Genomic DNA, 25690 nt, shown 5'->3' with positions numbered 1-25690 from the left:
TCTCATCTTGTTCTTTTTTTGATTTACTAATGATTAACTGGAGACGTGATCACGTGAACGGAACGTGACAATCAAAATCTAGTTAATTTACAATGTGAAAGTTGCAATATTCATTATAATGCGCACTAATGATAGGAGGCGTTTTCCCTTATTACGCAATGGACAGAATAATCAAAAATCGTCTACAGCTTGAAAAGAAAAGTGTTTACACTTATATGTTTATGATTTATGCAGGCATTACCGATTCTATCGGTATTATACTATATGCTATAATAATGTTATCTCTATTGTAATAGCGTGACGCAAGAATCAACATTACATTACATACTTTTGCAATCATTCATGTATACGTGTGTGTGTTCCATTAAAACCAATATTTCAACTAGCGGGTGATTTAAACGAATAACGTGGAGATTTAACTCAATCTTCTTCTCCGTTCGGCCTCTTTGGCTCAATTTCAATATCGACTGCCGCAGGTTTTTCTGTTTTTCATTGTCAAAAGGGAAAACAGATGAACGAAATGAACTTTGAAAAGGTAAAGTCAAATGACATACTTGTCCTGGTGGGATTGACGAGCAGCTTCTCCAAATTCAAAAGAGGAACCTCCACGACCAGGCAGATGGCGAATGCCATGAGAAAGACCATCAAGATAATGCCAAAGTAGTGCTCGGCGTGAGTGAACTTGGTGTAGTAATACGGCTTTCGGATGTAAGCGTGATAGACCAGCAAGTAGTTTTGATGAACTAGGTAGACGACATACGTCAAGCGGCCCAACGGAATAAATATCTTCCACGATAGAAAGCGGTTGACGTATCCTTTTTCACGTTCGATAATTTTAGGTTATTCTATAATAGACTTTAAAGTATTTAAATAATTAAATATATACCTCCGTAACCATGAATGCAAGCGAAAATAATCCAAGCGACGCAGGAGGCCCAGGCGATGCGGTGAAGTGATCCGTACGAGACGCGGACGAAATCGTTCATTTCCGGAACCTCGTACTCATTCAAATAAGGCACCATACCGTAAATAACGGCCAATCCAATCACGATGGTGAGGGTCCAGCCAACAGCCACCACAACCTAATTTTAAAAAATTAAAAAAGGTTTTATAAAAAAAAATAATGATATGGTTAAAAATTCACGCTAAAAAAGTTACCTTCTTAAGTTTAATCTGCGTGTTCTTTGTCAAGTGAAGTATCCATCCGAGTAAAATTCCAAGAATGTATGGAGGAAAACGAGTCCACAGTGAAGCATAATAGCCATAGAAGTAATACGGATTGTTCATGTCATTCCTATAATGTTTAATTAAATTGATTAGGTATAATCATCAGCCTAAAAATAGAAAAGAAAGTAAAAATAACATACTCTCTTGTGAAAAAACTCATAGCTGGAAGATCCCAAACAATGAAGATGGCAATAGTTCCACACAGAATTCCTACTATATTGAAAATGGCCCAGCTCAAGCCAATTTTTCTCCATCGCCAAAGAGGATAGATGAATAGCGGACTCAGTATAAACATTTGCATATCACATGCTAAATACCAGGTCTCACCCATACACTAAAACCGATAAGGTAATAATATTAAATCATTCAGGCCAAATTTAAAATAAGTGTTACTCCATTATTACATCAGCTCCCAAAAAGTTATTGATGTAAAGAAGATTGGTCCACCATCTCGAGCGACAAACAAGGCTATGATTCCGGACATTTTGCCAATTGGGTCCTGATCCGAGATAAGCCAACAGTGTGGCTATGAAGCCCAATATCACGGCGTAAACCGGCGTCAGTCTGTGTCAAATAGGAAAATCAATTAGTCCAGGATAAAATGGACCAAACAATAAAATGTATAGAGACCTGAGATATCGATGAAGATAAAAGAAGCCAACGTTAAAACGGCCTTTGTTTCGGTCCAGCTGGCGCATCAAGGAATAAGTGACGAGCAGGCCGCTCATCAGGAAAAACGTGTCGACTGAAACGGTGGCGTTCAGAACGCTATGAAGTTGCCATGTCAGTGCATCCTAAGAAATAATACTTTAATTATATGTATAATACGGACGGAATTCATTTATTACCTCAATTAATGTAAAAACGTTGTACATGGGATTGATAATTGCTTGATAGTACGTGTGATAGAGAACGATCCAGGTGGTTGACAGGACTCTGATTCCATTCAAACAGGCCAAGTTGTCGACGGCGGCCGATTTGGTGGACAACAATTTCTTGCCGTTGGTGAGCATGGAGAAACAATGCAATGCTTTCACGACCATTTTCTTCGGCTGGACAGGACGATTTTGATAATGCAGCCATAATTCGTGCGATGTGGCCAAAAGAACAACCAATCCAAGTAAACTCAGTACGACACTTAATTTCAATTAGAGAGATATTACATCGATGAATGATTGAAAATTAATTGAAAATATACTATGACTTACACAACAGTAATATCGGCTCCGTTATACTTGGGTGGGGCGTGGATCTTCTCTGTGGTGTAGCAATAATTCTCGTCGTTGATGGTGACCATGGAAGTGTAGTAGAAATTCCCATCGTACGTCGTGTTCCCTATGACTCTGCTCCCCACCAATTGGGCGACAGACGAGCGGAAGTCTTGAGCGGAGCACGAAGAAGGTATGCAATAATCGAGGGCCATTAAATGTTTCGAATTGGGATCGCTGCTTCTCATTTTGGGCTCTTTCAATCTCGGGCCGTTGTAGAGCAACTCCAAGCCTTGCAGAATCCCCACCCAATTGTTTCGCTGCATCTCATTATTCTCTGAATTTTTCTTGGTTGGACTAGTCTCTTCCAGCTCCCATGGCATTACTAACGCTGAATCGAAGAACACCGTACAATACTGACCGTGGAATGGCATTTCCGCCCAGTATCCTACCGATAAACACTCGTCGAAAAGTCCTAGACCGTGCAAATTGCCACTGCCGTGCCAGGCTTCCGGGAGTTTGCCGGTAGATTCAAACACTGCACATATCAAATTATAAGGTTTTTAAGCATTTCGCGGGTGAATGTTGAATTTGATTTGAATTATAATTACTTTTCTTAGCCCAGTCGACTCTAAGGAGATAGGCTTGGTGATAGGTGACACTGTCCTTGTGGCACTGCTCGCTGATATTGGTGGCCACAAGGGTCGGGAAGTTGGACGACTTGGTGATGTTGTGTTGCTCACGAGCGAGTAACGCGATGATGGCTTGAGTGATGATGTTGGTGGCGATCGACTTTCCATCACGTTGTTGGTTCTTATTAATTTTTTCCTGTGGAATTCCGTCTGACGAGACTGAAGAATTGTGATGTAATTCTCGGTTGTTAATTAAGGAAGAAGTCGTTTTTCCAAAACCGACTAATAACACTAAAAAAATTGGGAAATGCATATTCCCGTAATCGATTTGAACGGCCCGCTCAACCTTTTTGGATTACCAACGCTTGACCGCTGTCTACTGACTGAGTTGAGACCAAAATAAGCTTTTGTTTATGTATCGAAACGCAGACGCTGATAAACATTTGTTTCCGGTTGATCTTCGGTGTCTGGTAATCACTTCCTTTGTGGTTACTAGCTAGCTGTTGCTTGTGACAGAGTTTTGTGCAACGAACGAATTATTTTGCTAAGAATTGGATGAAAGATGATCAACTTTTTTCCAACTTTTTATCGACGGTCAAACGTTTGTTCCGTTGATTGCGTCGAGTCTCGTTAAATAAACACACACATTAGCAAGTTAAGTTAAGACAAGGAAATATCTATATAGAGTAGATATGGAAATCAATATAGAGATGAACATTTAACACTATTTCCCAATTTCCAAGGTGTGCCACGAACCGCAAGTATATAAAATACCAAGTGCTCCAGTGTAACTTGAGAGTGACTATGTTATACACCCAGCTGGAGCTTTGGGTTTTCTATACATAATATTAGGTAATAAGCAAACAGAAAAAGAAAACATGTCAGCTGTGATGACGGCCATGAGGAAGCAAATAATAAATACATTCATTTTCGTGACAGCGCTGCAAGCGCGTTCTTTTTTTGTAGCTTGTTCCATCACTTAGTATGCACGGAAATTCATAATAACCAGCAAAAGAGGGAGTGACGCAACCGGTCTCTAACGGGTAATGGTGTAAATAAATAATTGATTGATGTATTGATTAATTTCCCATATACTTTATTTTGTGGCCGAGTGTCTCAAACTTTTTACTGTAATCTAAAGGGCGAGTATTTTCCACTGGATTTTAAAATCTACTTATTAATCTTACTAATTATTTTATCTTCCACGATCTTCTACAAGTTATCTGGATACAGTTTGTATTGAGTATTGACATTTGAATTTTCTCAAAGATTTGAACCGGGCAACCGCCACCGGCGGTCCGCGAGGCTGCGGGAAAGAACTGGCTTCTTTAAAGGTTGGCCCATCTTCTTTTCCTCTCCTTTCAAAATTTCTTGGCGTTGTAGTTGCCGCTAGATCTCTGCTGTCTCTCTGTACACCTGAATCTCCAAAAAGGCAAAAAGCTAACTTGCTTTCAGTGATTTATATTCAAAATTAGAATTCCTCGTTAAACGCTACAGTTTTCAGAGCGAACTTTATAAAATATGGCTCCAGTTAGAGTTCCAGAACTAGCACTAGAAACTGCAAAAGAAGAGCTTAAAGGTATCTTTGTGTCCAGAAATAAAGTTAAAATGGAATCAGTCTTGCTCTAATGATTTGAATTTAGCTTTTGTAGCGAAACCAGCGAATAGAGATCGAGAGAAATGGAAGGGATTTGCAATCATTAATGCAGATGAGAATATGATGCAAAATATGGAGTCTGCTACCCAGTTACAAGAATCACTGCTTTCGGTCATGGAAACCAAAGTACGATTACCAGTAAGACAAACAGTGATAACCTTTCCTATTAATGTTTAAATTGACAAGCAATTATTACATTTGCAGTGCATAGTGTGCCAAGGTCAAAAAGGTGCTATATTTTGTAGAATAACATATACGTCTGCCCTAAATGCCAAAGAAAAACTTGCAAACTCCCGATTTAAGCCCCCATTCTATTTTGTGGTTTTTCCAAATGAAACTGTTTTCTATTGCATTAAAAAATCCATCCCTGATATGATCGCCGACACCCTGATCAAAGTGTATGGAGCAACTCGATTGAGAATACTTCCTCTTGAAGGCAATGATTTCCGTTCCCTAAGACAACTGCATTTAAACAAGATTAGCAAAGGAAAGATCTGTAGAAGACCTGTCAAAACTACACATCCAATCGATGCAGACGTCGAGATGAAAGAATCTCATTCGGGTAATTTGTCATTATTCTGGAAGCCAATTTTTTGAGACATAATTCTTGTTGTTTGATTGCAGATTTAAAAGAAGACATAGAAGATGAAGATAGACCATGGAAGAAAAGAAAAGATGAATACTATTCTGAGCATTTCTATCCTGAGAAGGATCCTGTCATAACCAAATTCACTGTTTCGGTAAAATTTTGTTTCTCTTTCTAGATCCAGTTCACGCCTAATTTTTTATTTTCTATTGCTTAGTCTTCGTCCAAGTTCTCCGGTACCCGGACGACTTCGAAACTTAAGTGCGACCTTAAAGTAACCTTACGATCAGACAACCTCCTCGAGTTTTTTAACTATTCATTGGACAAGGGAATTCTCACGTACCCTTTAAACCCGTTTTTTGAAAACATCGTTAATTTAGGGCGCACCTCAATTTCAACAAAGGATATAGAAGAAAACTAGACTGTAATTGTTGCTACATTTTTCATTTTCAAACTGTATGATACGGTTATTACGGTAAATTTAAATGATTTTTAAATACACTAAATTTGAATTCATTCTATTATCGAAAAGTGTTTTGGTAGAGTGATTGTTTCGGACTTTCAGTCTCGTCTCGCTCGATCATAAGTTATGACAAAGTAAGAGAGTAAAAAGCATAATTATTCATAATTTTCATCAGCTACTGGATTTTCATGGATTTCCGCTTATTCTCTGCTTATGACTATGAATTATGAGTTAATGAGTTGTGTTCAATTTATCTTGCAACCTCGCGATTTATTCTGACACATAAACAAGCAGACAGTTTTCAATAGCAAATTGTAGTGTGGCTGTGGCAGCCAGTGAGCAGCAAACAAGTTGTGTAAACAAACTTAATAAATTACACATATTTATTGAGATGACGGAGGAAAACCCGGATTTGCAAAGAAAAATTGTAAAAGCACTCAATGAAGAAATTGGATCAGATTTAAAACAACTTCACAAACTCAAAGAACTGTATGATGAAACCAAAACCATACAAAATGATCTGAAAGAGAAAGTAAAATAATCTTGCTTCACCTGTTTTTCCAACATCTATTTATCTAATATTTATCTATTTTCAGCTTTCATTAGTTAGCACAGAAGCTCCAACAAAAGTTCAAAACACCTTGAGGGAGGTTGAAGAGCTCTCAAAAAAACTAGTGACTCTTGAAAAACAATACTTGGACTTGAAAGTTGAAGCCCAATCACACTTAACATCTGTCGACACATTTCTAGGAAATTTCAGCAGTCAACTACAAGAAATAGAAAGACTTGAACTGGAATATTCCTACCTGAAATGCATCAAAACTGTGGAAGATCTAAGGTATTCAATTTAATAAACATATAAACCCCATCATAAAGTATTAATCATGTTTCATCACTTATGATATTAGTGAGAAAATCCGACAGAGTTTACAGTCTAACCTAGATTTGGAAGCTGTTGAGTTGTACAACAAACTCGTACAACACAACTGCATGCTGGAAACATCTCAGTGTGAAAATCTAAAAAAGTTTGTTAATGATACTGTAATTTTCTGGTTTGAGATGATCAAGGAAAAACTAAAAAAGTATAGCCCATTTCAATTAAAGATTTATTATACACGTTAAAAAATGTTCTTTTGAAAAACAGGGAAATGCAAGATACTCTTAAACTGATACAGTGGCCTTTGATTTCAACGAACCAGGAGGTTTTAAAAACTGTCCCTCCACCTGATGTGATGAGCAAGTTTCAGTTACAATTTCAGTGCCTTGGCAAACTGGAAATCCCATCCAAACAGTCAGTTCTACACTGGCCCAAGTACAAGTTTGCGGATACATTTTGAATTCTTTATTTCTTTCAGGTTGGAAGATCCAAGTGTGGCAGATCATGTGATTTTGTCTAGATTTACTCCTTCCAGCCTAGCCATCCAAGAATTAATATATCCTCTATTGAAAAGATTTTTATATCATTTTGGTGGTAATCGACCAACCAACCGTCGTGACAAACCCGAGTGGTATATGCGCCAGATTCTTCAGTGGATTGGAGATCACGCTAAATTCCTCGAAACAAACGTTCAACCCTTGTATGCACCTAATGATGCTTTAACGGATTTTTCACGAGGACTCGTTCAACTTGCTGTCGAGAAACTAGTAAAGGACACACCGGTTATCCTTGAGGATGAAACCATTTTGGCACACACTATCGGTGAAGTACTCAGCTTTGAGAGTGAACTTCGATCCTCTTACAACTACCCATCCTCACAGCCGTCAGCTTTACTTGTTCTCTCTCAGCCCCAGTTTTTTACTCGATGGATTGCCTTAGAAAGAGCTTGTAAGTTGACTAATGAGAATTTCCTCGCATTCTACTTAAACTTCAATCATTCTGTTTCATTCATAGTCGCCGTAGAAAAAATGGACATCCTTTTGATTAGCGATAAAGCCTGGACTTGCGTCTCTGGAGACAATTCCGAGGCAGAAGACGAAGTTCGATTAACTGAGTGTGGCGAAGGATTTCTCCAAATGCTGCTGGCCATTACGGATCGTTACAAGATCTTACCCCAACCCGGTCATAAGTTGCAGTTTTTGGATTTACAGCTTGAACTGCTGGACGAGTTCCGTATTCGGTTGCTACAGTTAGCCCGTCAAGACAAATTTCACGAATTATTCGCCAATCGATCATCGCCCAATATCAGCCCTATCCTGAACACGCTGACGGCTGTTATTAATGTTCTAGATGACTGGACTGATTTGCCGGTAATAATTTATCCAAATTATGAATTATCGTATAATAATCGTTTATGTTTCTCTTTTGTGATGCAAGTTCTTCGTTCAACTGCATAGTTATAAAGTCCAGACGGAAAATATTGAACGTTTAGCTGCAGAAGCTATTAGCAATGATGAGGCCTCGCTTCCTTGGCTTCGTACTCAAGCTCATACTAATCGAGACGAAGAAGGTAAACAAATAGTCTTTTCAATATTATTTTTCCGAACAAAACATTATTCCGAATTTGATCATCAACAGGATCGGTATTTGACAGCATCATTGAGCTTTTAAAGAGAATGCAGGAAGATTTGCTGCGCCGTCTGGTAGAGGCGGTGATGCTCGAAGTGAAAGCCAAATCGCAACCCTACAGACTTGACAAGTAAGTAATTGAAATAATTTTTTGAATTGCCTTATTATAAAAAATGGAATTGTCCGGTAGGTGGGCATCACTCCCCAATCCGGATGAATTCATTCAACCCAGCCTATCGCCAACAGGTCAGTATTTAGATTCGTAGTTTTTATTTGATAATCCGTTTTATTATTTGACGTCTTTGTTCTATAATAAATAGGATCTGCAATGCTCCAGGCAGTAGCGATTGGCTTGTTGTGGCTTAAGGATTCCCTGGCATCTACTATGTTTGTCGAAGCGTGGCAGAAATTGGCCTCTCAAGTGAACGACGTATGAAATGACTGTGCCTGTTTTTATTCAATCAGAAATTTTAACGAATCAAACATTAATTCTAGTTCCTCTTGGAAGAGCTGATCCTACAGCGGCAGTTTAATGAAGGAGGCGCTTCTCAACTTTGCTTCGACATCCAGCAGAATCTGATACCGCTTTTTGGGCAATACACCACAAAACCGGAGATTTACTTTAAAGAGTACGTGTCTGTCCGTTATATTACTTTGCATAACTTCTTAATTGTATTTTATTTTGATAACAGGCTTAAAGATGCATGCACATTATTGCGGCTTCCGCGTCCCATCACTCTTTTGTTACTGGATACTCTCTCCGTAGCTATACAGGATAGTGAAAGCACATCTGTCAAATCAAATCGGGCCACATTCAACGGCAAACAAGCGCTGAAAGACCAAGGAATTAAAAAATTATCCGTTGAAGATTCTTTGAGCGTTCTCCGTCGGAGAATTTTGTAAAGGAGGTTTTACAAATTGGGATGTTAATACAAGTCTAATGAATGTTTTAGACTGCTGGGTAGAGACGGCCACTGTGAGTTGTGATTATAGCGGGAAAAAAGCGGTGAAAAGGGGCAAAATCAATTCTATTGTTGGAATTTTGCGTCGTGGGAGATGTTCAAGGCCGGTATAAAGTGCGTTAGTAGTCCTAGTGCGCGAGAGCCCAGCAACCTGAGTACGGTGCTGGAGGCAGTTCCAACTGATCGAAGTCCTTGAAAATTTGACGGAGGGGTAGGGCCTTATCGGTCCAATCGTAAGATAATTTTACATTTGAATGGTGAAGTGTCTAACATGCAGAGTGGGCTCTCGGTCAAAATCTAAAGTTTTCTCAAGGTTCGGACACACCGATTATCGCCCTTTTTTTTATCGCAGTACCACTTTAGTTTCATTTAGTTGTTGTTTTTCAGTTGTTACTATTTGTTTCTAAAATTTTGTTGCCTAGTGACTGTTTTTCAAAAAAGTAATTTTCGTCGTCGACACATTCGCAATGGAAAAGGAAGGTGAAATCCTACTCAAACCCGGTCAACAGATAAAACCTCACGTTCCAAATGAAGTGGTTCATCAACTTGTTTTTAAATTGTACAATCTTGAAGTGGCTTCAGTAAAAGAATTGAATAGTTACGACGATAAAAACTTCCACGTCACGGTAATGTTTAGTCCATTTTTTAGCTCTCTAGGTTTTATATAAAAATAACTTAAAGCATTTAAAGTTTTCTTTCATTTAGGTTAAAAGTGACAGTGCCTTGCCTGATATTCACGATGCATGCCCTCACGGATATGTTTTGAAAGTCCTGAATTCCCTTGATTCTAAAGCGTACAACTTGATTGACGCACAGAATGAAATGATGCTTTATTTGGGTATGTTAACCTGTTTTCTTTAGTAGACATTCAGAGTTTATTTATTTCAATGAATGTTTTGTTTAGCTAAGACGGGGTTGCCTTGTCCAAGACCGGTGAAAAATATTGACGGAAAGAGCATGTCGTTGGAGCATTTGAAAGGTAATACTATTGATGGAGTTACATGAGAATTTATACAAATGCTATTATTCGTCTCACAGATGCACAGAATCAGTCTACGGATCAATATATCGTGCGGCTTCTGTCCTTTGTGCCCGGTAAAATTTTGTTTAGCGTTCCTTATACAAAGGAATTGTTTTTTCAAGTCGGAGAGTTGGTGGCTAAAACAGATCTCGCTTTGATGGTATTTAATTTGATATATTTACTTATTTCATCTATATTAAAACTATACAAGGAAATGTCACTAATTCTTTACAGGGATTCAAACATGATGGTCTCAAAGGAGTTGATCGCATATGGAATTTGATTGCCGTTCCAAAGCTTGTAGACTTTGTTTATGTGATTGCAGACGAACAAAAACATTCACTGTCGATGGAAGTCATTGAGAATTTCAAGTCCAATGTTATTCCATTTCTACAAGAGCTTGAGAGTGGCCCGATTCATGGAGATTTCAACGAACAAAATATACTGGGTAATTTATTAAAGAGAAATCTGCGTATTCGAAAAGCGCTGGATTTAATTATTTCTTACTTTGCAGTGGAAGCAGATAAAGAGGATCCGGAAAAATATTCTATATCCGGCATGCTGGATTTTGGAGATGTACATTTTGGCTATTACCTTTTTGATATCGCTATTGCTATTTGTTACATGATGATCGAGTGTAAATCAATGGACATGTTGGATGCGCCAGGCCATGTCTTGGCGGGTTACAATCGCGTTCGCCCGATCCCGCAAAAGGAATTTGACTTGTTAAAGGTATTTGGCTCTCAACATTTTTAGAAAATCAGTAAATGCTAACAAATTGGTTTCTTTATAGGATTGCATTTCAGCCAGATTTAGTCAGTCTCTGGTTTTAGGCGCTTACTCTTATTCCCAAAATCCGGATCCCTATCTTTTAACTACGGCGCAAAGAGGTTGGCAATGTCTCAAGACGCTCTGGGATTGTCCGAAAGGTGAACTTTACAAACGATGGAACGAAATTATAAATAGTTATGCTAATAATTAATCTCGCAATTTTATACAAACACTTTGGAAGTTTGTGAAAGCGTTGAAAGTTCCTGACTTAAAGCAACTTAGACATATCCAATAAAAGAGAAAATTAAAAGAAAGTAAAAGTTCCAATTTTTTTTAAATTAAAATTAATTAAAATTAATTTGTGCCAACTTTATTTAACGACTTAAATTTTCCAACGGAAAGAATATTCTACATTTTAATGTTACTATACTTGGACCTAGGACGAGTTTCAGAACAGACAGACAGACTACATGATCCATTTTCAAAACGCCGGTTTAGTCCCAAATAATATTTACAATTTTTTCAACGATTCAAACGAAAAGTAGCATAAAAACTATTGAACAATGTTCGAAAAACATTTATGCGAGTGACTAAATAATATTGAATTACGTTACATTAATTGTAATTAAATAAAATGATAAAAAAAGTGTCCTTTGGCTTTTGCCATCGCAGCCCGAGATTGCCGGGCCTATATAAGTTGCAAGGTCGACCACTAGATTTACAACATTTCTCTGAGTTGAATAAGTCAAAGAAGCAGCTAGCTGAAAAATGGGTTTCCTGGATTTTTTGTCATCAGTCTTTTTGAAGAAGGAACCCAGTCCTTCTACATTCGTTAAGAGGCAACAGCAAGCGCCATTGCAATACCCCAACAACGACCAATCACGTCATTCTGATATGTACGCATATCAGAACCAGAATACGAATGAGATGAATGCATACCAACTGAACTGGACGTACGAGGAGCCGAAGCAGCACCAACAGCCGCCACAAAACGGTCAGCAGTACTACGAACAAAACCCAAACGACCAAACTCCGTATTTTCAATATCTGCCGTCATATTATGATCCGGAGCCACCTATTCCCAGTGCGGAACCCAGTAGGTGTAACGCTTGTCCACAAATCGCTGCTAGAATCCAACAGCTGGAAGACCGGATACAAACATCTTGGCAGAATAATCGTGAGCTTTGGAAGCAGCTCAACCAAATCCAAAAGGAGAAAATCCAAATGGAGGCGTCAGTTAATAAAGAATCATTTAATCCCTATCGCATTGTTAAGAATGATCGTTTGAAAAGAGTAACACTCCCTTTTTGCTCATCAGCCGACATTCCGGACGAGATTAAGAATGATCATCGGTCTTGGGACGACAATTACGCAAATCAACCAAATGTCACTTCAGTCAGGATTCCCTCCAAACCCGACATGAGTCATCCAAAGAAGTCCGGTGTCCATCCGTTGAACAATAACAGCAAGCCTCCGCAAAATATGCCGAATAATCCTGTACAAAAACCGCAGAATTATTACAAACCTCCCCATGTCATCTGGGATAATCAACGGAAATTATGGATGGATGTCAATAATCCCCGAGCTGATTTTGCTGAGCCAAGTCAGCAACAGTTCTTGGCACTTTTGGCGACACAGGCGACTGAAAAGAAATGGAATGAATTTATTCAGCGGACTTCTTCCGGAACGCAATCGGTCGAGCCAAACTGCTCAAATCAAATGACTGGGCACTTTCCCCCCACGCCAATGGCATCGATGTCTTCGAATTTCAGATTCAACTACGAAGTGGATGCTTCTCATACCTTTCAGTCGCATTACAGCGAAGACGTTTAAAACGAAAGGATCGTTTTTTTGGATTGAAAATGAATAGTATGTTGTTCTTGATCGCAGTTCCGAATGTCTTTTGTTTTTCATTGCCCTTGTGGTTCAATACTGTTCTGTCAGTTGCTGATACACATAAATAAATAATAAAAAAAACTTTTGCATTCTTTTAATTAATTATTTATTTAGTCGAGTTATCGTGATAATTTCTTAACATAAACGAAGTTTTTAGCGTATGACGCGCCACCAAACGGAACCGGACTAAGGCACGTTCCAGAGTTCCACTTCGTTGTCTGCTGTGCTATGGGGCATGGGCTGACCGCTGACTGTGAATGATTTAGCCATGGATTAAGCTTGTTTTTCAACCAATTTCGGATACTTTAAGCCCTCGGTAGGTATAATAGATTTTATTTTATGGTCCCCTTAAGCTAAACTCATGTTAAATTGCAATTGATTAGGATAAACAGATGGCCGGAATTATCTGACCATCACATGAATAGTATAGTTGACACTGAAGCAATAAAAGTTGGAACTACGCGTCTTCCATCTAATAAACCAGGGGCCACGTGACATGCTCTGGACATGAGATTGTGTAACATCCTAACATCTGTTGATAATTTTAAGGATTATCTCAGGCCTTCATCGTAAGAGTATAGTAAGTTTTTGACACTGTAATTGACTGTAACCAACTAGTTACATAAGACCATGGAAATAATGCAAGCCCCATTAATATATAGTATACATACCCCCTAACCTTTGCATGACATCACTTGTTCAGCAGATTGACATCTTTTACCAATGCAAGACTTCATATGGATCTGCCTAGGTTATAGTAGTTATACCTAACTCACGAACTTTTTACGTACTTCCTCGATCGGAAATGGATTTATACATCGCCTATATATACAGCAGCGTAAGATTCATTTCTAAACAATAGTTGGCAGCTGGCGGCTAACAGTCTAGCACTTTTGCAAAACGTCCTTAAATATTTTTTCAGCAGACGCTTAACGATTCTACCGTCACTTTGACTCTAAAATGGAAATGAAGAGATGGGTAATTGCGTTGATTATTTGTTGTCCCCTGCTAATTGTTATTGGCGGAACGAGATACTCCAGAATCAACAAGCATCTCCGCGTTGCAACCTTCTACGTTCGTATTATTTGTTTGTTTTATTACGTTTTAGGCTTAACTGATGCATTTTCTGTTTAATTGTTTTAACATTTACCTAAAAGCAGAATCCTCTCGGCGGTATTGATAACATATCAGTTAATAATAAAGGATTAATGGAAAACGAAATACTTGAAACGTTGGCTTACAACTTGAATTTTACGTAAGCTATACTAATGATGAATTAAAATGTTTGCTACCTACGTTTTTAGTTCTTATCATGAAACGTGATTCTAGAAGATATGACATTGTAGTTCCCAACGACACCTTACAGCTGGGGCTACCCGGAAATGAATCTTGGTCCGGTGTTCTTGGACTGATCGATCGGAAGGTACAGACGTACAGTGTTCATTTTAAGCCTTAGAAATTTTTTTAGAATTTTAATAAATTTTGTTTTCCTGTTAACAGGAAGCTGATGTTACAATTTCATTTGGGCCTGTCAGTTATCCGAAATTTTTAGCCTTCGATGTCACCGTTGGAATCATTATGGACCACATAGTAATAATGATCCCTTATCCGGAACAAGGAATCGATGCCAGCGGATTGATTTCCAATTTTTGTCCAGTTGTAAGTAAAGAATTAAAAATACAAAAATTAATTTTTATATGTGCAAACAATGTGTGCAAATAATAACGTCCAAAAAAGACGTGGGTATGCATTGCAGTTTCTACGGTGATTGTGACGCTAGTTCTTTGGCTCATTGGTTGGTTACAAAAAGAAAAGGACGGCAAAATCGACGGAGGGATATTAATACTATACATATTGGCAATAACCTTTTCTCAAGGTATAATCGCCAGCACTTTTATTTGTTAAAATTGATGTACATAATCCCGTCTGTTTTGCTGTAAATGAATAGGAGGTTATTTGATTCAAAAGTCTACCGCTTTTCGCATGGTTCAGTCCGCTTGGCTTCTGGCTCTTCTTGTCCTCGCCTATGCTTACAGCGGATCTCTCATTTCTAAGCTAACAGCTCCTAAGAATCGCTTCCTCATCAATTCCCTCGAAGACGCTGCAGCCAACGAAGATGTAATGCCATTAGTTGTGAAAGACTCCAGCAGTCAAGAAGAATTTTTGGTGAGTATTTTGTATACACTACTATGGCACAAATTCGTTCGCTTATGTGTACTATTCTTCAGTTGTCACCAGTACCCAGTTTCCAGGAAATAGCTAGACGCTGGCAAGAACATCCAGAGCTACTGCTCCGGGATTCAAATACAGTAGTCGATCTCATGTCAAACAAAACGAATCATATCTTTATTGGGGTAGGTTTATGACAAAGGCACATACAAATAGGCTATTTGAAATAGCTAATTTAAAAAAAGTATACTCTTTCTACTGGTTATAGAGTGACATCAATGCTAGAGGGAATATCGAACGGGATTACAGAATAAATAAGAAATGCCGAGCCACCTTACTTCCTAAACTTCAGTCCCGAAGTAACGGACTATTCCTACAGAAGAACAGTATATTAACATCCTCATTTAACGCTGAGTATTTCTTTTGCCATATACGTTGCACACGAACAATGCTTTAAATTTCGTAACGTGTAGGAATTTGCGTCTCCTGCAAGCAGGAATATTACGTCAAATTGCGGTGAGGCATTCGTCGAGGTCACCGACGTGTTCTGTTGATTTGCTATCGCCCAGCTCAGCTATTCCAACTCCGCTAAGATTCAATCAACTTGATGCTGCCTTTTACGTTTTAGCCGCTGGAGGTTGTCTATCACTCGCCGTCTTTTTTATTGAGCTTGCCTTTTATTATTGGAAATCATTTCAGTCACGAGTTATTGTAATATAAACAACAGTTGAATCAGCAGTCGGAAGGGAGTGTTATAACAATAATCTACGGCACCAAATAGTGAAAACAAATTAGAGTTGTAGCCAGGATAATTTTTCTTTCCTTGAATGTTAAAGCCTGAAAAACCGTCAGCCATCTACAATTGTTTCGTCCGTGGAAAAACTGGATATGTCCGATTCCGGCGGGTTTGGAGGTAAGGCATCCATGAATATACAGTCACGAAATTCTCAAATCAAGAAGTACGCGTTCAAAGAAAAAATTAAACCCCGGGTAAACGTTTATTTTTGAATGGGTGACTGTAAAATTAACTGTAACACACTGAACACGTGCAAGTTATGTAAATAATTTCAATACAAAACATGTTGATGTTATGTGAGTATTAGTAATTTAGTATCATAAAATGAATGCTGATGAAACTGACACTTGGAAATGAAAATGAAACTCACCTGGAAATCTCTCTTGGATACCTGCTATCAAGTACATAGGTTCAAGGTACATTGATGGTAATGAGTTTTGAAGTTGGTTGCACAGTCGCAGCTCAAATTAACGGATTTCTATTGTCGCGTGTGGAGTTCTACTGTCGAGCACTGGAGTTCTATTGTCGGGTATTTTTAATAATATTGCAACCAACTTAGGATTCAAAACTCCAGTGCGCGGCAGTGCGCGACAATACAACTCCGTTAATTTGAGCTGTGACTGACTGACTGTGCAACCAAATTAAGATTCAAAAACTCATTACCAGATGTCGCTAGTGTCGCCTTTGTTGTTGTTACATCGTGAAACGGGCAAAATGGGCGAAACAATTGGATGCTAATTAATAATTATATTCCTGTGATTTCATTTACCAAATTGAACTTCGTATCATAAGTAGGTTTATCTTGATCTAATTTCCTTATTTTTATACTGTACCAACTTATTTCTTCAAATTGTAGATGCATACTGTAAGTCATTCCAAAAAATTGACTTAGCACTCAGTCACTTTCCCTCCAATAGAGACCCATCATGTTGTCAAAAGCCTAAAACTCATGTTTGAAGCTCACATATCTTGGAAAACAAATGTGTGGAGACAAGAAATTTCCCCATTACTGCTACCACACCAACCACACCACGTCAAATGCCAAATTCAGCACCATTCACCCATATGATCAAGGTAAGCATCAATATAACCTATCACCACGCTACTGCAATACTTCATGACACTTTCTTTAGCATCAGGAAATTTACCTCAACCTAATGAGTAAGGCTGTTGGTTGCTGTGATTTCCATTTTTGCGGTTTTTTTATCATGAAAATCTTCAGTGTGCTTCTTAGTATAGGTAAAGATTGAAATGCTTTATTAACTATTATATTTTCAATTCATTAATGCATTACATTTTTTTTACAGAGCACGTAATAGATCCTTAAGCCAATGCTGACCTTTGTCCATGAAGGAAGAGGGACATCCAACAACGTTCTGCTCCATCCTTATCTTCCCGACGTACGCTCATCTAGCTTCACTGCTTTTGCTGCTACAACTTGTTTTACTTAACCGACGAGTTGGAACACTTCAGTGGTCGCTACCCCCTTTGCTGTTACACACCTGCAGTTACTCACCACGGGATTATGCCCAGGTACCCGACAATTGACTTACTTTCGTAGATTATCTACCAATAGTCTAGTTGCGTTAAACTCTGTCTGTGTAATAGTTTCCAAAATCAGGCCCTTCTTACCACTTCTTACGCGCAAACGAAGTTTTTCTTGGACGCTTCTTTTTTCTAACGCTAGATGGCTTTTCAATCATTTTTAGCTGTCAAAACAGTCAGTTTCAGTAACTTTGCACTTCTTTTTAAACGTTTATCGACCGTTTTTGGTGGTAATTTTGTAGTGATAACAAACGATAACTATTCCCCCAACAAAGCTCACTTGTTAGATTTTCGATATTTGATTTTTTTTTCTACTTCCGGTTTACTCATTTCTGTCAGTAGTTTAGTAAATATTGATCTGACGTACAAAAGAACCACATATTCGTGATCCTCGTAAAATTTGGGGTAAAGTTCATGTTCTGTTTTTTACGTACGCGTACTTCCGGTTTTAAAAATTTTCCTGAACTATAGTTCAGGAAAATTCTCGATTTTGGCCAAATTTTGGATTTCGTTTAAATCACATCTAATCGACCCCAAATTTCATGGAGATCACGAATATGTGGTTTAATTTGACGACAGCTCAATGGTTGAGGCGCTGTGGTTACTTCCGGTATACTTCCGGAATTTTTTTTAGAGACTAGCAAGTGAGCTTTGTTCTGTTTACAGTTCTCAACATTGCAAGATTGATTTAAACTTTAAAAAATTGCATATTTAAATCTTTGAGCTAAAAACCTGATTATTGTTTCTATCTGTATTATGTAACTTTTATTGGCATGTCACTCAATAAGAATTGTTTTCTCTTTAATCAGGTAATGCAGAAGAGACGTCGAGAAGATGGACACCAAAACATCGCCGGTATCTCCAAAACGTCAGCGTGGATCATCATTTGTTGTTGGTAATATGTTTGTGTTTGTGTAAGTTAACCCGTTGTCTGCCACGCCTTTTTTCTCCCCTAGCTTTGCACGGGCTGCGTGCGCTGTTCGGTCTCGTGGTTTTCATGCCGTGGGATCGGAAAGTCGTACCAGCCCAAAACTTGCCGCAAGGCGCCTGTTAAGGCAATGCACTATAGGGACTTCCCCCTTGTCGATGCGGTGATGGATTCTCCTGTCACCGTGTCAGCCCGGACTTGTCAGCAATGGCAAGTCCCACTTTGGTCACGGATCCTTCAGACGTGGCGCGTAGAGTAGTAGAGAGCAACCTACGGGTTGTATGGCGTGGCAGCCAACGGGTTAACTTAAGTATATGTATGTATATGTGTATGTGACTGTAAAATGTGGTGGAATTGTGGGTGGAGGTGGGACAATAAAGCAATTCCTTTTAAAGTTTTTGTTCATTGTGTCTTAAGTATTTACAATTTTCAAGTCTTACATTCTTGCACAAGTGATATTACAAATATCTTTTATCTCCAGACTTCCTTTCAATAAAATTTTAAAAAGAGTCGAAGACTTCGTTACAATTACAGAGCTGTTAAATTCAAAATTTAGAGCTAGCATTAACAGTAAGTTTCTCCTCACTTACCCTGAAAGTGAAATTAGCCCAAGTTCCAGAATGTTCTTTCACAGAACGACTAGAGCAAGTTAACTCCGACATGTGAAATAGGAAAGTTAAAAAAAAAAAAATCGGAACACTTCTCGACGTCAAAAGGCTTGAAGGGTAAGAGATGTCGTACAAGATGATTACCCGCTGTACAAAGTGTATTTTCTCACTTAAGATCAACAACAATTACCAGTAACAAGTAACTATTATGTGACAGAAGATCTATACCAAAATAAATAAAACAAATTCGGTTCTAATATTTTGGAACCTCCCTGTAGTAAGTTGGAGAAGCGTAGGTCGTGATGTAACATTGAGATACCTTAGCGGTGTAAGTAACTGGAGGCAGAGTAACACTTCGAAGCTTCGGTGTAGTAGGTAGTAACAGCTTCGTATGTAGTGGCATTGCACTCAGGTCCCTTCGTAGTGTACTACTTCAGAGTTTCGGTGTAGTAGCAGAGTGTAGCGTAGGTTGTGGTGTAGTAAACTGGGGCTTCAGTGTAGTATTTCGGTTCAGCGTAATGCGAAGGGGCAGCAGTTGTGTAGAAAGTTGAAGCTACGTAATACTTGGCCGCTTCAGTTAGGGTTGTGTAGCTCGGGGAAGAGTAGTACTTTGGCACTTATGTGTACTTTTCGACCGTTGGTGGTGTGATAAGCTCGAGCATCGGTGCAGTAGCTGAGAGCAGAGTAGTACTTGGGAGCCTCGGTGTAGTAAGCTGGCGCTGCATACGTAGTTGTGTAATACTCCGGTGACTTGGTGATGGAGCTCGGAGAAGAATCATACTTCGGGGCTTCTGTGTAGTAACTCGGGACAGCTTATGGTTTTGTATAATAATCTGGAGCATTGGTGGTGTAGTACTTGGAGGCCTCAGTGCAGTAACTGCTCGTTGCGTATATGTTGTTGTCGTGCAGTCAGACGCCGCCGTTGTGGTTTGATACCCGCCATACCCAGGAGACATCGGCACACCAGTGGTCAATCCAGCCATCAACGATCCAACACCCAACAGCAGCACGCCATAGTTTACTAGACAATAAAAATGATTTGAACATTTATTTGAAATAATAACTAGCATATTAATAAATTAAAGTACAGTTGATTCACATCTCCATGAAAAAATCATAATATTTACCATAATGATTACTTCTGTGTAGTATTCGACTGTTTTAGTGGTGTAATAAGCTGGAACCTCGGTGTAGTAGCTGGGAGCAGAGTAATATTGGGGGCCTCGGTGTAATAAGCTGGCGCGGCATTCGTAGTTGTGTAACACTCTGGTTCCTTGGTGGTGTAGTACTTGGGGGCCTCGGTGTAGTAACTGGTCGTGTCTACGTTGTTGTTGCATAGTAAGACGGCGGCGTCGTGCTTTGGTATCCACCATACCCAGGAGACATTAGTACACCAGTGGTCGACTCGGCCATCAACGAAACGACACCCAACAGCAGCACGACAAAATAATTTACTACACAATAATTCAATATAAAAATAAATATGCAATAATAACTGACATATTAAAAAATAGAAAACACGTAGAGCTTATTCACATCTCCAGAAAAAAAAAATTACCCATGATTGCAAAAACTGGTGGTACGACGAAGAATGCAGTTGGTGACGACTACAACTACTGCACTGCAGATGTTGCCATATCGGTGATAACCATTCGACTGATATCTATCGCCTTTTCTCTCCTGTTATACGAGAAGACAATAAATATTTTGAATATTCAATAATTGGCATATTTAATTTCTATGTAACAGAATATTTACCCATGATATGTAGTAGTGTAGTAATTAGGGGGCTCGGTGTAGTACTCGACACTTTTCATGGCGTAGCTCGGGGAAGAATAATTTTTCGGGAATTCGGTGTAGTAGCTCGGGGCAGCGAAGTTGTGGTGTAATAATCTGGAGACTTGGTGGTGTAGTACTTGGGGACCTCGGTGTAGTAACGTGCGGCGTTGCGGTTTCACACCCGCCAGACCCAGAAGACATCAGTACACCAGTGGTTGACCGAGCCGATACGACACCCAACATCAGTACGACGACATATTTTACTAGACAATTAATTAATTTAAAACACTTGCATTCAATAATAACTAGCTTATTAACAAACAAAAAATAAGTATAGTTGATACACAACTCCATGTAAAAATATTTGGCCATGATTGAGAACAGTAAAGCGACGAAGAGGGCAGTTGCTGACATATTGTGCACTGCAGTTGCTGTTGCCGTGTCGGAGATACTCACTCGACTGATTTCTATAACCTTTTCTCTCTCCTTTTATACGACTTTTTCTCACCCTAATCCACCTCTTAAGCCTTGCAGCTATTGTACCTTTTTGATAATGATGCATAACGTCCGGTTCTCACCCAACCTCTACACCACCGCATGCCAGTTTTACGAAATGTTTCTTGTGACCTCCAATCGTGAACATCAGATTTTTTCGATTGTAACTAACAAATTAACAAATAAAAAAAGGAGAATAAATTCAAATTTCACAACTCCATGTAAAAAACATAATATTTACCCATGATTGCAAACTGATAATAGGATGAAGAATGCAGCCGGTGACGACTAGTGCACTGGAGCTGTTGCCGCGTTGGAGATGCTTACTCGACTGAATACTTTCACCTTTTCTCTATCCTTTTATACGATTTTTGCTCACCCTCACCTCTCAAGCCTTGCGGCTATTCTACCTTCTTGATAATGGTGCAAAACTTCCCGTTCTCACCCAACCTCTACACCACAGCATGACACGTTTTACGTAATGATCTCCATGACCTTCGATTGAAGTGCAAACTAGTCTTTCCTTCTGCAGGTGACATGGTGCTGGGGATGGGTCTACAAAAACCAATATCAAAATGAATACCAAATAGCTTACGCTTGCGGCTATTGTACCTGCTTGATAATGATGAAACACGTGCCGTCCTCACCCAACCTCTCCGCCGTCGCATGACACGTTTTACGTTATGATCTCTGTGACCTTCGAGCGTGAAGAAAATGCAAACTGGGCTTTCCTTCTTTAGGTTGACGTTGCTGGGGATGGGTCTACATTCTCTACAACAAACAATATCAAAATGAATACCAAATCAGTCCAAATCAGACCAAATGGCTGAGCCTTGCGGCTATTGTACCTGCTTGATAATGATGCAACACGTTCAGTTCTCACCCAACCTCTACACCACAGCATTGACAATTTTACACGTAATATTCCCCGCAACCTTCAAGCAGAGCTTCAAGCGTGAAGGACATGCAAACTGGTCTGCAGGTTGAACTCTACAATAGTAATTGTAAAATAATTAATAAACACTGCATCAGTTAACATGTTAAAAAAACACCTAAATTTAATTTTAAACATTCTAAAGTAACATACAAGTGTACGACTCTTTAGCACACATCCGTAGACTAAAATGTAAGCAATATACTTACCTACTTGATTTATCTTACAAGTACATTATTACCATCTCAGATTTCCTAATCTCATCACATTTTTGTCTTGCAATATAGTAGAGACCCTCTCAAAGAAGCATCTTCGTGATACGGCAGCGATCACGTGGAGAAAGGAAAAAGATCCTTCGGCATGCTTTCACAAAATAAATTGAAGTATACATTAAAAAATGGATCTTTCGAAAAGTCAAAACTATCACGATTCACTTACATGCCTTAAACACAGGAGAATGAACTAAAACTGATGAAGACAAGTCTTCACAATTGACAGTTGTAAATGCTGACAAATTGAACTAATTCCATTTACAGAAACTATCCAGTAAAACAGAGATACCCTTAATAATACACTTAATAAAGAACTACAAAATAATTGATTAAAGTGAGTGAGGCTTAAAAGAAGATGGCTTACCCTTACATGCCCTTGGTAACGAGAACAAGGAAATCCTATTTCACCATTGAAGATTCAGACAGAGATTTAGATGGACTTTAGTAATCGTAGTAGTCGCGGTTTATCCATCACAATCGGTCGTAAAATCGTTGACCTCTTGCTCAGCTGATTCCAATTCCGTCGTCATCTCTTCGGGCCAGCAATCCTTGGGATCTTCGGATTCCTTCATGGTCATAGCTTTTCGGTTTCCCTCTCAATATCCAAGTCTATGGTGTACCCTTGAGTCGAGAGAGGTGAGGTGTAGAGATTGACGTACTTGGTGCACTTTTTTGGCTTTTTCCAAAGTCCAAAAAGATCTTCATTCCTCTTTGACGATTGGTTGCCACAACTTCATAGTTTCCATCATATTGCGTTTACACAATCCACATTGAGATGGGACTTAACTGGTTGTTTTTGGTACGTCGAATGGGATAACTACACGCCGATGGATTTAGCGATTTACTTCACTTGTGCGTCTACTAACCGCCCGATGTGTCCAGATTTCAGTGATGGTGATCTCCGTGTCCGGATGTGTCACCATTTCTTCCCAACGGAGCCATGCATAGTGAGTTCGTTCGTTTAAACTGGCAAAGAGAACTCACTTAACGAATGGAGGCCAACGAATGGGCAGATGCAAGCCAAAGAGTTTTTCTTGGGACGTCGGGCTAGGCTGTTCAATTTGCAATCTGGTCGATCGAAGTTGGTCCGTTTTTTTCTCTCCATGTCATGTACTTTATCGGATATTTCATGGGCAATTATTTTTAACTACTAAGGTCCGTCTGTTGATTTGTTCGACTGACGCCAGTTGAAGCATCACATTGTACGCACCAAGATTCCAGGCTTTCTATTAAGAATGGATTTAATGAAACTCGTCGAACTCGTCACAGAGTCACCAGCAAAATTACCATATAAGTGAAGTATGAGTGACGATTCGCCAGGATCCAGTTCTTAATCCGCATTGCCTGACATCGAAAAAGGCGAGTGAGCGTCTTGGCCAAAACTGCAAATAACTGTTTGAATTTATGGGGCTGGTTTTTTCAAAAAACTGGTTGCAGTCATTACGGTCCTCAAGATTCGAAAAGAATTTATGAATTCTGTAGGAAAAATCCAGAAATTGTTATTTTACTAAAATACACACAACAAAGAGTTGTAGAAGTTTTTCATCTTGTTACTTGTGTTGCAGGAGATTAGGCATGATTGATCTTTTGTGAGAGCTCTGAACTCCACATGGAATCCGCTAATAATGGAAAATGAAATTCTTGCTACTTCAGGTCAAACAGTGTCAGTCAATTGATGTGAGTAGCTATAACAGTTACTGAACATTAGAATTCACTTCACCAGGTACCTTTTCTTCATCAATGCACCTTTCATAAGCAAACGTAACTTCCAACAGTCACATAACACTTGAAAAGTTGAAAGGCTTAACGTTTTTGTTGCTGTATTAAGATGTAACATTGGCCTGATGACAACACAGATAAAAATTTTCTTGTAGTATTCCCTACTTCTTTCCAGCATGGAAGAAAATAAATGCAGACAAAATAATCCATACCTTGCTACTTGGCTTCTTGCTTCTTACAAGTACCACTTGTACCAAATTGCCAACGTACGATATGATCTGGGAATTCTGGGATTAACTCCTTGACTTGAATGCTTTGTTTCAACCACGTGTATCACAAGGAAAATCTTTATGTGTACGGACAAATTTGCCAAATGACCACGTTATAATCACACAATTCACACGGAATCAACGGAAAAACGCGATTTTGATTGCACGTGATTGAACGATCAACTGATTTTCTACTGCAGACGAACTGGAAAGCGTGTTGCCAATTTTTTAAAAGGAGCTCGATGCCGCTTTGTAAATTCTGTGGGATAGCAAAATAGGAAATAACAAAAAGGATCAGAATTACGATAAGAAACAGGATTAGATTTGAGTTGTTAAATAAGAAAATTTATTGAAATAATTAAAATGTGAGGTTGTTTTAATATGTATTACTCGATGTTCTCGTAGCTTCATTTGCACTGTGCTGCATATTCGGCCTTATAATTGTTATAAGGAAATGAACTTATTATATAATAGGATAGGGAAGTGCAATGATTCGAAAATGGGTAATTTTTTGTGGTGATGATATCCGTTGATCGATGACCGCGCATTCTGAAATGGAACGTCATCGCCGTTGCTGTTGGATTTGGCAAGTAATCATCAGCAAACGCTCACTCCAGATTTCCTGTTTCCGATTCTGCCAGTTTTAGTGGCAACTGGCAACAGTATCTGATGTAAAGACGAATATTTAAATAAAATTCATCCTAAATCATGTCAAGTCGCTTCTAATAATTAGTCTCTCCTGCCGATCAATAAGACGGTAATTAAGACAACGTCTGCTGCTTTTTAGCTGATGCTCAATGCTAATTAGATCCTTGCGATTTGCAATACTCAAATAAGCCTTCAACCAGGTAAACTGCTTTTTAAAAGGAAAATTGATTTCAAAGATTATTTAGAGTTCAAAGACGACAAAGAGCTCAATTGCCTTTATGCAACCTACATACCTGCTGATTTACGTAACAAATACTCTTGGCCTTTATTTAGTACATCATATGAGTTGCTTCCTATTTGCTTCCATCGCAGACTATAAGACAGCATCCACTGCAAAATGTTCACTCTCTTGCCCTAATTAATTTGTTATTTTAATTCGGCAAATGAAAAGTTGAATGAAATTACCTAATTAAGAGGATAGGCATATCATAATCACACATGTCACAGCCAAGTCAAATGCGCGCATTTTTATTATTTTAACGTGCAACTCCTGAATGTCCGCATCGGTCTACGTCAATCGTGGTGCGCAGCTGTATAAA

The 25690-nt window shown here is 38.9% G+C and overlaps 5 protein-coding genes and 2 long non-coding RNA genes across 16 annotated transcripts; 4 read left to right on the top strand and 3 right to left on the bottom strand.

Moving 5' to 3' along the window:
• Positions 1 to 265: 265 nt before the first annotated feature.
• On the bottom strand, positions 266 to 3846 carry LOC124197332 (nose resistant to fluoxetine protein 6-like). The gene is made up of 10 exons (XM_046592712.1): positions 3047 to 3846; positions 2436 to 2973; positions 2076 to 2364; positions 1858 to 2021; positions 1632 to 1791; positions 1368 to 1561; positions 1159 to 1294; positions 887 to 1082; positions 555 to 815; positions 266 to 482 (listed from the first exon to the last, which is right to left on the bottom strand). The coding sequence occupies exons 1-10, from the start codon at positions 3378 to 3380 to the stop codon at positions 421 to 423; spliced, it is 2334 nt and encodes a 777-aa protein (XP_046448668.1). The 5' UTR covers positions 3381 to 3846; the 3' UTR covers positions 266 to 420.
• Positions 3847 to 4402: 556 nt separating this feature from the next.
• Positions 4403 to 5826, top strand: LOC124197333. Of its 2 annotated transcripts, none has more exons than XM_046592714.1 (5): positions 4403 to 4646; positions 4711 to 4850; positions 4929 to 5286; positions 5349 to 5464; positions 5528 to 5826. In XM_046592714.1, exons 1-5 carry the CDS (start codon positions 4589 to 4591, stop codon positions 5729 to 5731), a joined length of 876 nt encoding a protein of 291 aa, XP_046448670.1. In that variant the 5' UTR covers positions 4403 to 4588; the 3' UTR covers positions 5732 to 5826. The 2 variants fall into 2 exon arrangements, with proteins under 2 accessions (XP_046448670.1, XP_046448669.1); XM_046592713.1 differs by having other exon boundaries at positions 4416 to 4646; positions 4711 to 4862.
• Positions 5827 to 6070: 244 nt separating this feature from the next.
• LOC124197328 (RAD50-interacting protein 1-like) lies at positions 6071 to 9243 on the top strand. The gene is made up of 12 exons (XM_046592708.1): positions 6071 to 6305; positions 6370 to 6611; positions 6682 to 6855; positions 6918 to 7064; positions 7129 to 7598; positions 7665 to 8020; positions 8088 to 8220; positions 8289 to 8409; positions 8470 to 8525; positions 8600 to 8709; positions 8775 to 8908; positions 8972 to 9243. The coding sequence occupies exons 1-12, from the start codon at positions 6165 to 6167 to the stop codon at positions 9180 to 9182; spliced, it is 2295 nt and encodes a 764-aa protein (XP_046448664.1). The 5' UTR covers positions 6071 to 6164; the 3' UTR covers positions 9183 to 9243.
• Positions 9244 to 9294: 51 nt separating this feature from the next.
• LOC124197329 (hydroxylysine kinase-like) lies at positions 9295 to 11347 on the top strand. 2 transcript variants are annotated; one of them, XM_046592710.1, is made up of 8 exons: positions 9372 to 9554; positions 9664 to 9867; positions 9947 to 10079; positions 10146 to 10220; positions 10280 to 10422; positions 10497 to 10710; positions 10777 to 10994; positions 11056 to 11347. In XM_046592710.1, the coding sequence occupies exons 2-8, from the start codon at positions 9709 to 9711 to the stop codon at positions 11242 to 11244; spliced, it is 1131 nt and encodes a 376-aa protein (XP_046448666.1). In that variant the 5' UTR covers positions 9372 to 9554; positions 9664 to 9708; the 3' UTR covers positions 11245 to 11347. The 2 variants fall into 2 exon arrangements, with proteins under 2 accessions (XP_046448665.1, XP_046448666.1); XM_046592709.1 differs by having other exon boundaries at positions 9295 to 9867.
• Positions 11348 to 13132: 1785 nt separating this feature from the next.
• LOC124197327 (probable glutamate receptor) lies at positions 13133 to 16189 on the top strand. 7 transcript variants are annotated; one of them, XM_046592706.1, is made up of 12 exons: positions 13133 to 13245; positions 13313 to 13509; positions 13636 to 13767; positions 13855 to 14003; positions 14090 to 14184; positions 14262 to 14352; positions 14430 to 14588; positions 14667 to 14805; positions 14878 to 15095; positions 15158 to 15283; positions 15367 to 15512; positions 15572 to 16189. In XM_046592706.1, exons 4-12 carry the CDS (start codon positions 13890 to 13892, stop codon positions 15816 to 15818), a joined length of 1335 nt encoding a protein of 444 aa, XP_046448662.1. In that variant the 5' UTR covers positions 13133 to 13245; positions 13313 to 13509; positions 13636 to 13767; positions 13855 to 13889; the 3' UTR covers positions 15819 to 16189. The 7 variants fall into 7 exon arrangements, with proteins under 7 accessions (XP_046448662.1, XP_046448659.1, XP_046448661.1 ...); XM_046592703.1 differs by having other exon boundaries at positions 14259 to 14352; XM_046592705.1 differs by having other exon boundaries at positions 13633 to 13767.
• Positions 16190 to 19115: 2926 nt separating this feature from the next.
• Positions 19116 to 21688, bottom strand: LOC124197326. Its single transcript, XR_006876106.1, has 6 exons — positions 21491 to 21688; positions 21298 to 21416; positions 20734 to 21017; positions 20534 to 20655; positions 20103 to 20429; positions 19116 to 19996 (listed from the first exon to the last, which is right to left on the bottom strand). It is a non-coding gene; the product is annotated as an uncharacterized LOC124197326 (long non-coding RNA).
• Positions 21689 to 21972: 284 nt separating this feature from the next.
• LOC124197325 lies at positions 21973 to 24743 on the bottom strand. Of its 2 annotated transcripts, XR_006876104.1 has the most exons (7): positions 24387 to 24741; positions 23743 to 24296; positions 22820 to 23681; positions 22622 to 22722; positions 22425 to 22546; positions 22098 to 22239; positions 21973 to 22011 (listed from the first exon to the last, which is right to left on the bottom strand). It is a non-coding gene; the product is annotated as an uncharacterized LOC124197325 (long non-coding RNA). The 2 variants fall into 2 exon arrangements; XR_006876105.1 differs by lacking the exon at positions 22622 to 22722 and having other exon boundaries at positions 22098 to 22546; positions 24387 to 24743.
• Between the last annotated feature and the right edge of the window lie 947 nt (positions 24744 to 25690).

The sequence above is a fragment of the Daphnia pulex genome, chromosome 7 (genome assembly GCF_021134715.1).
Source record: "Daphnia pulex isolate KAP4 chromosome 7, ASM2113471v1".
NCBI classification, from domain to species: domain Eukaryota; kingdom Metazoa; phylum Arthropoda; class Branchiopoda; order Diplostraca; family Daphniidae; genus Daphnia; species Daphnia pulex.
Note: the sequence above shows the minus strand (reverse complement) of the source record. Positions and strands in the feature narration are given on the sequence as shown.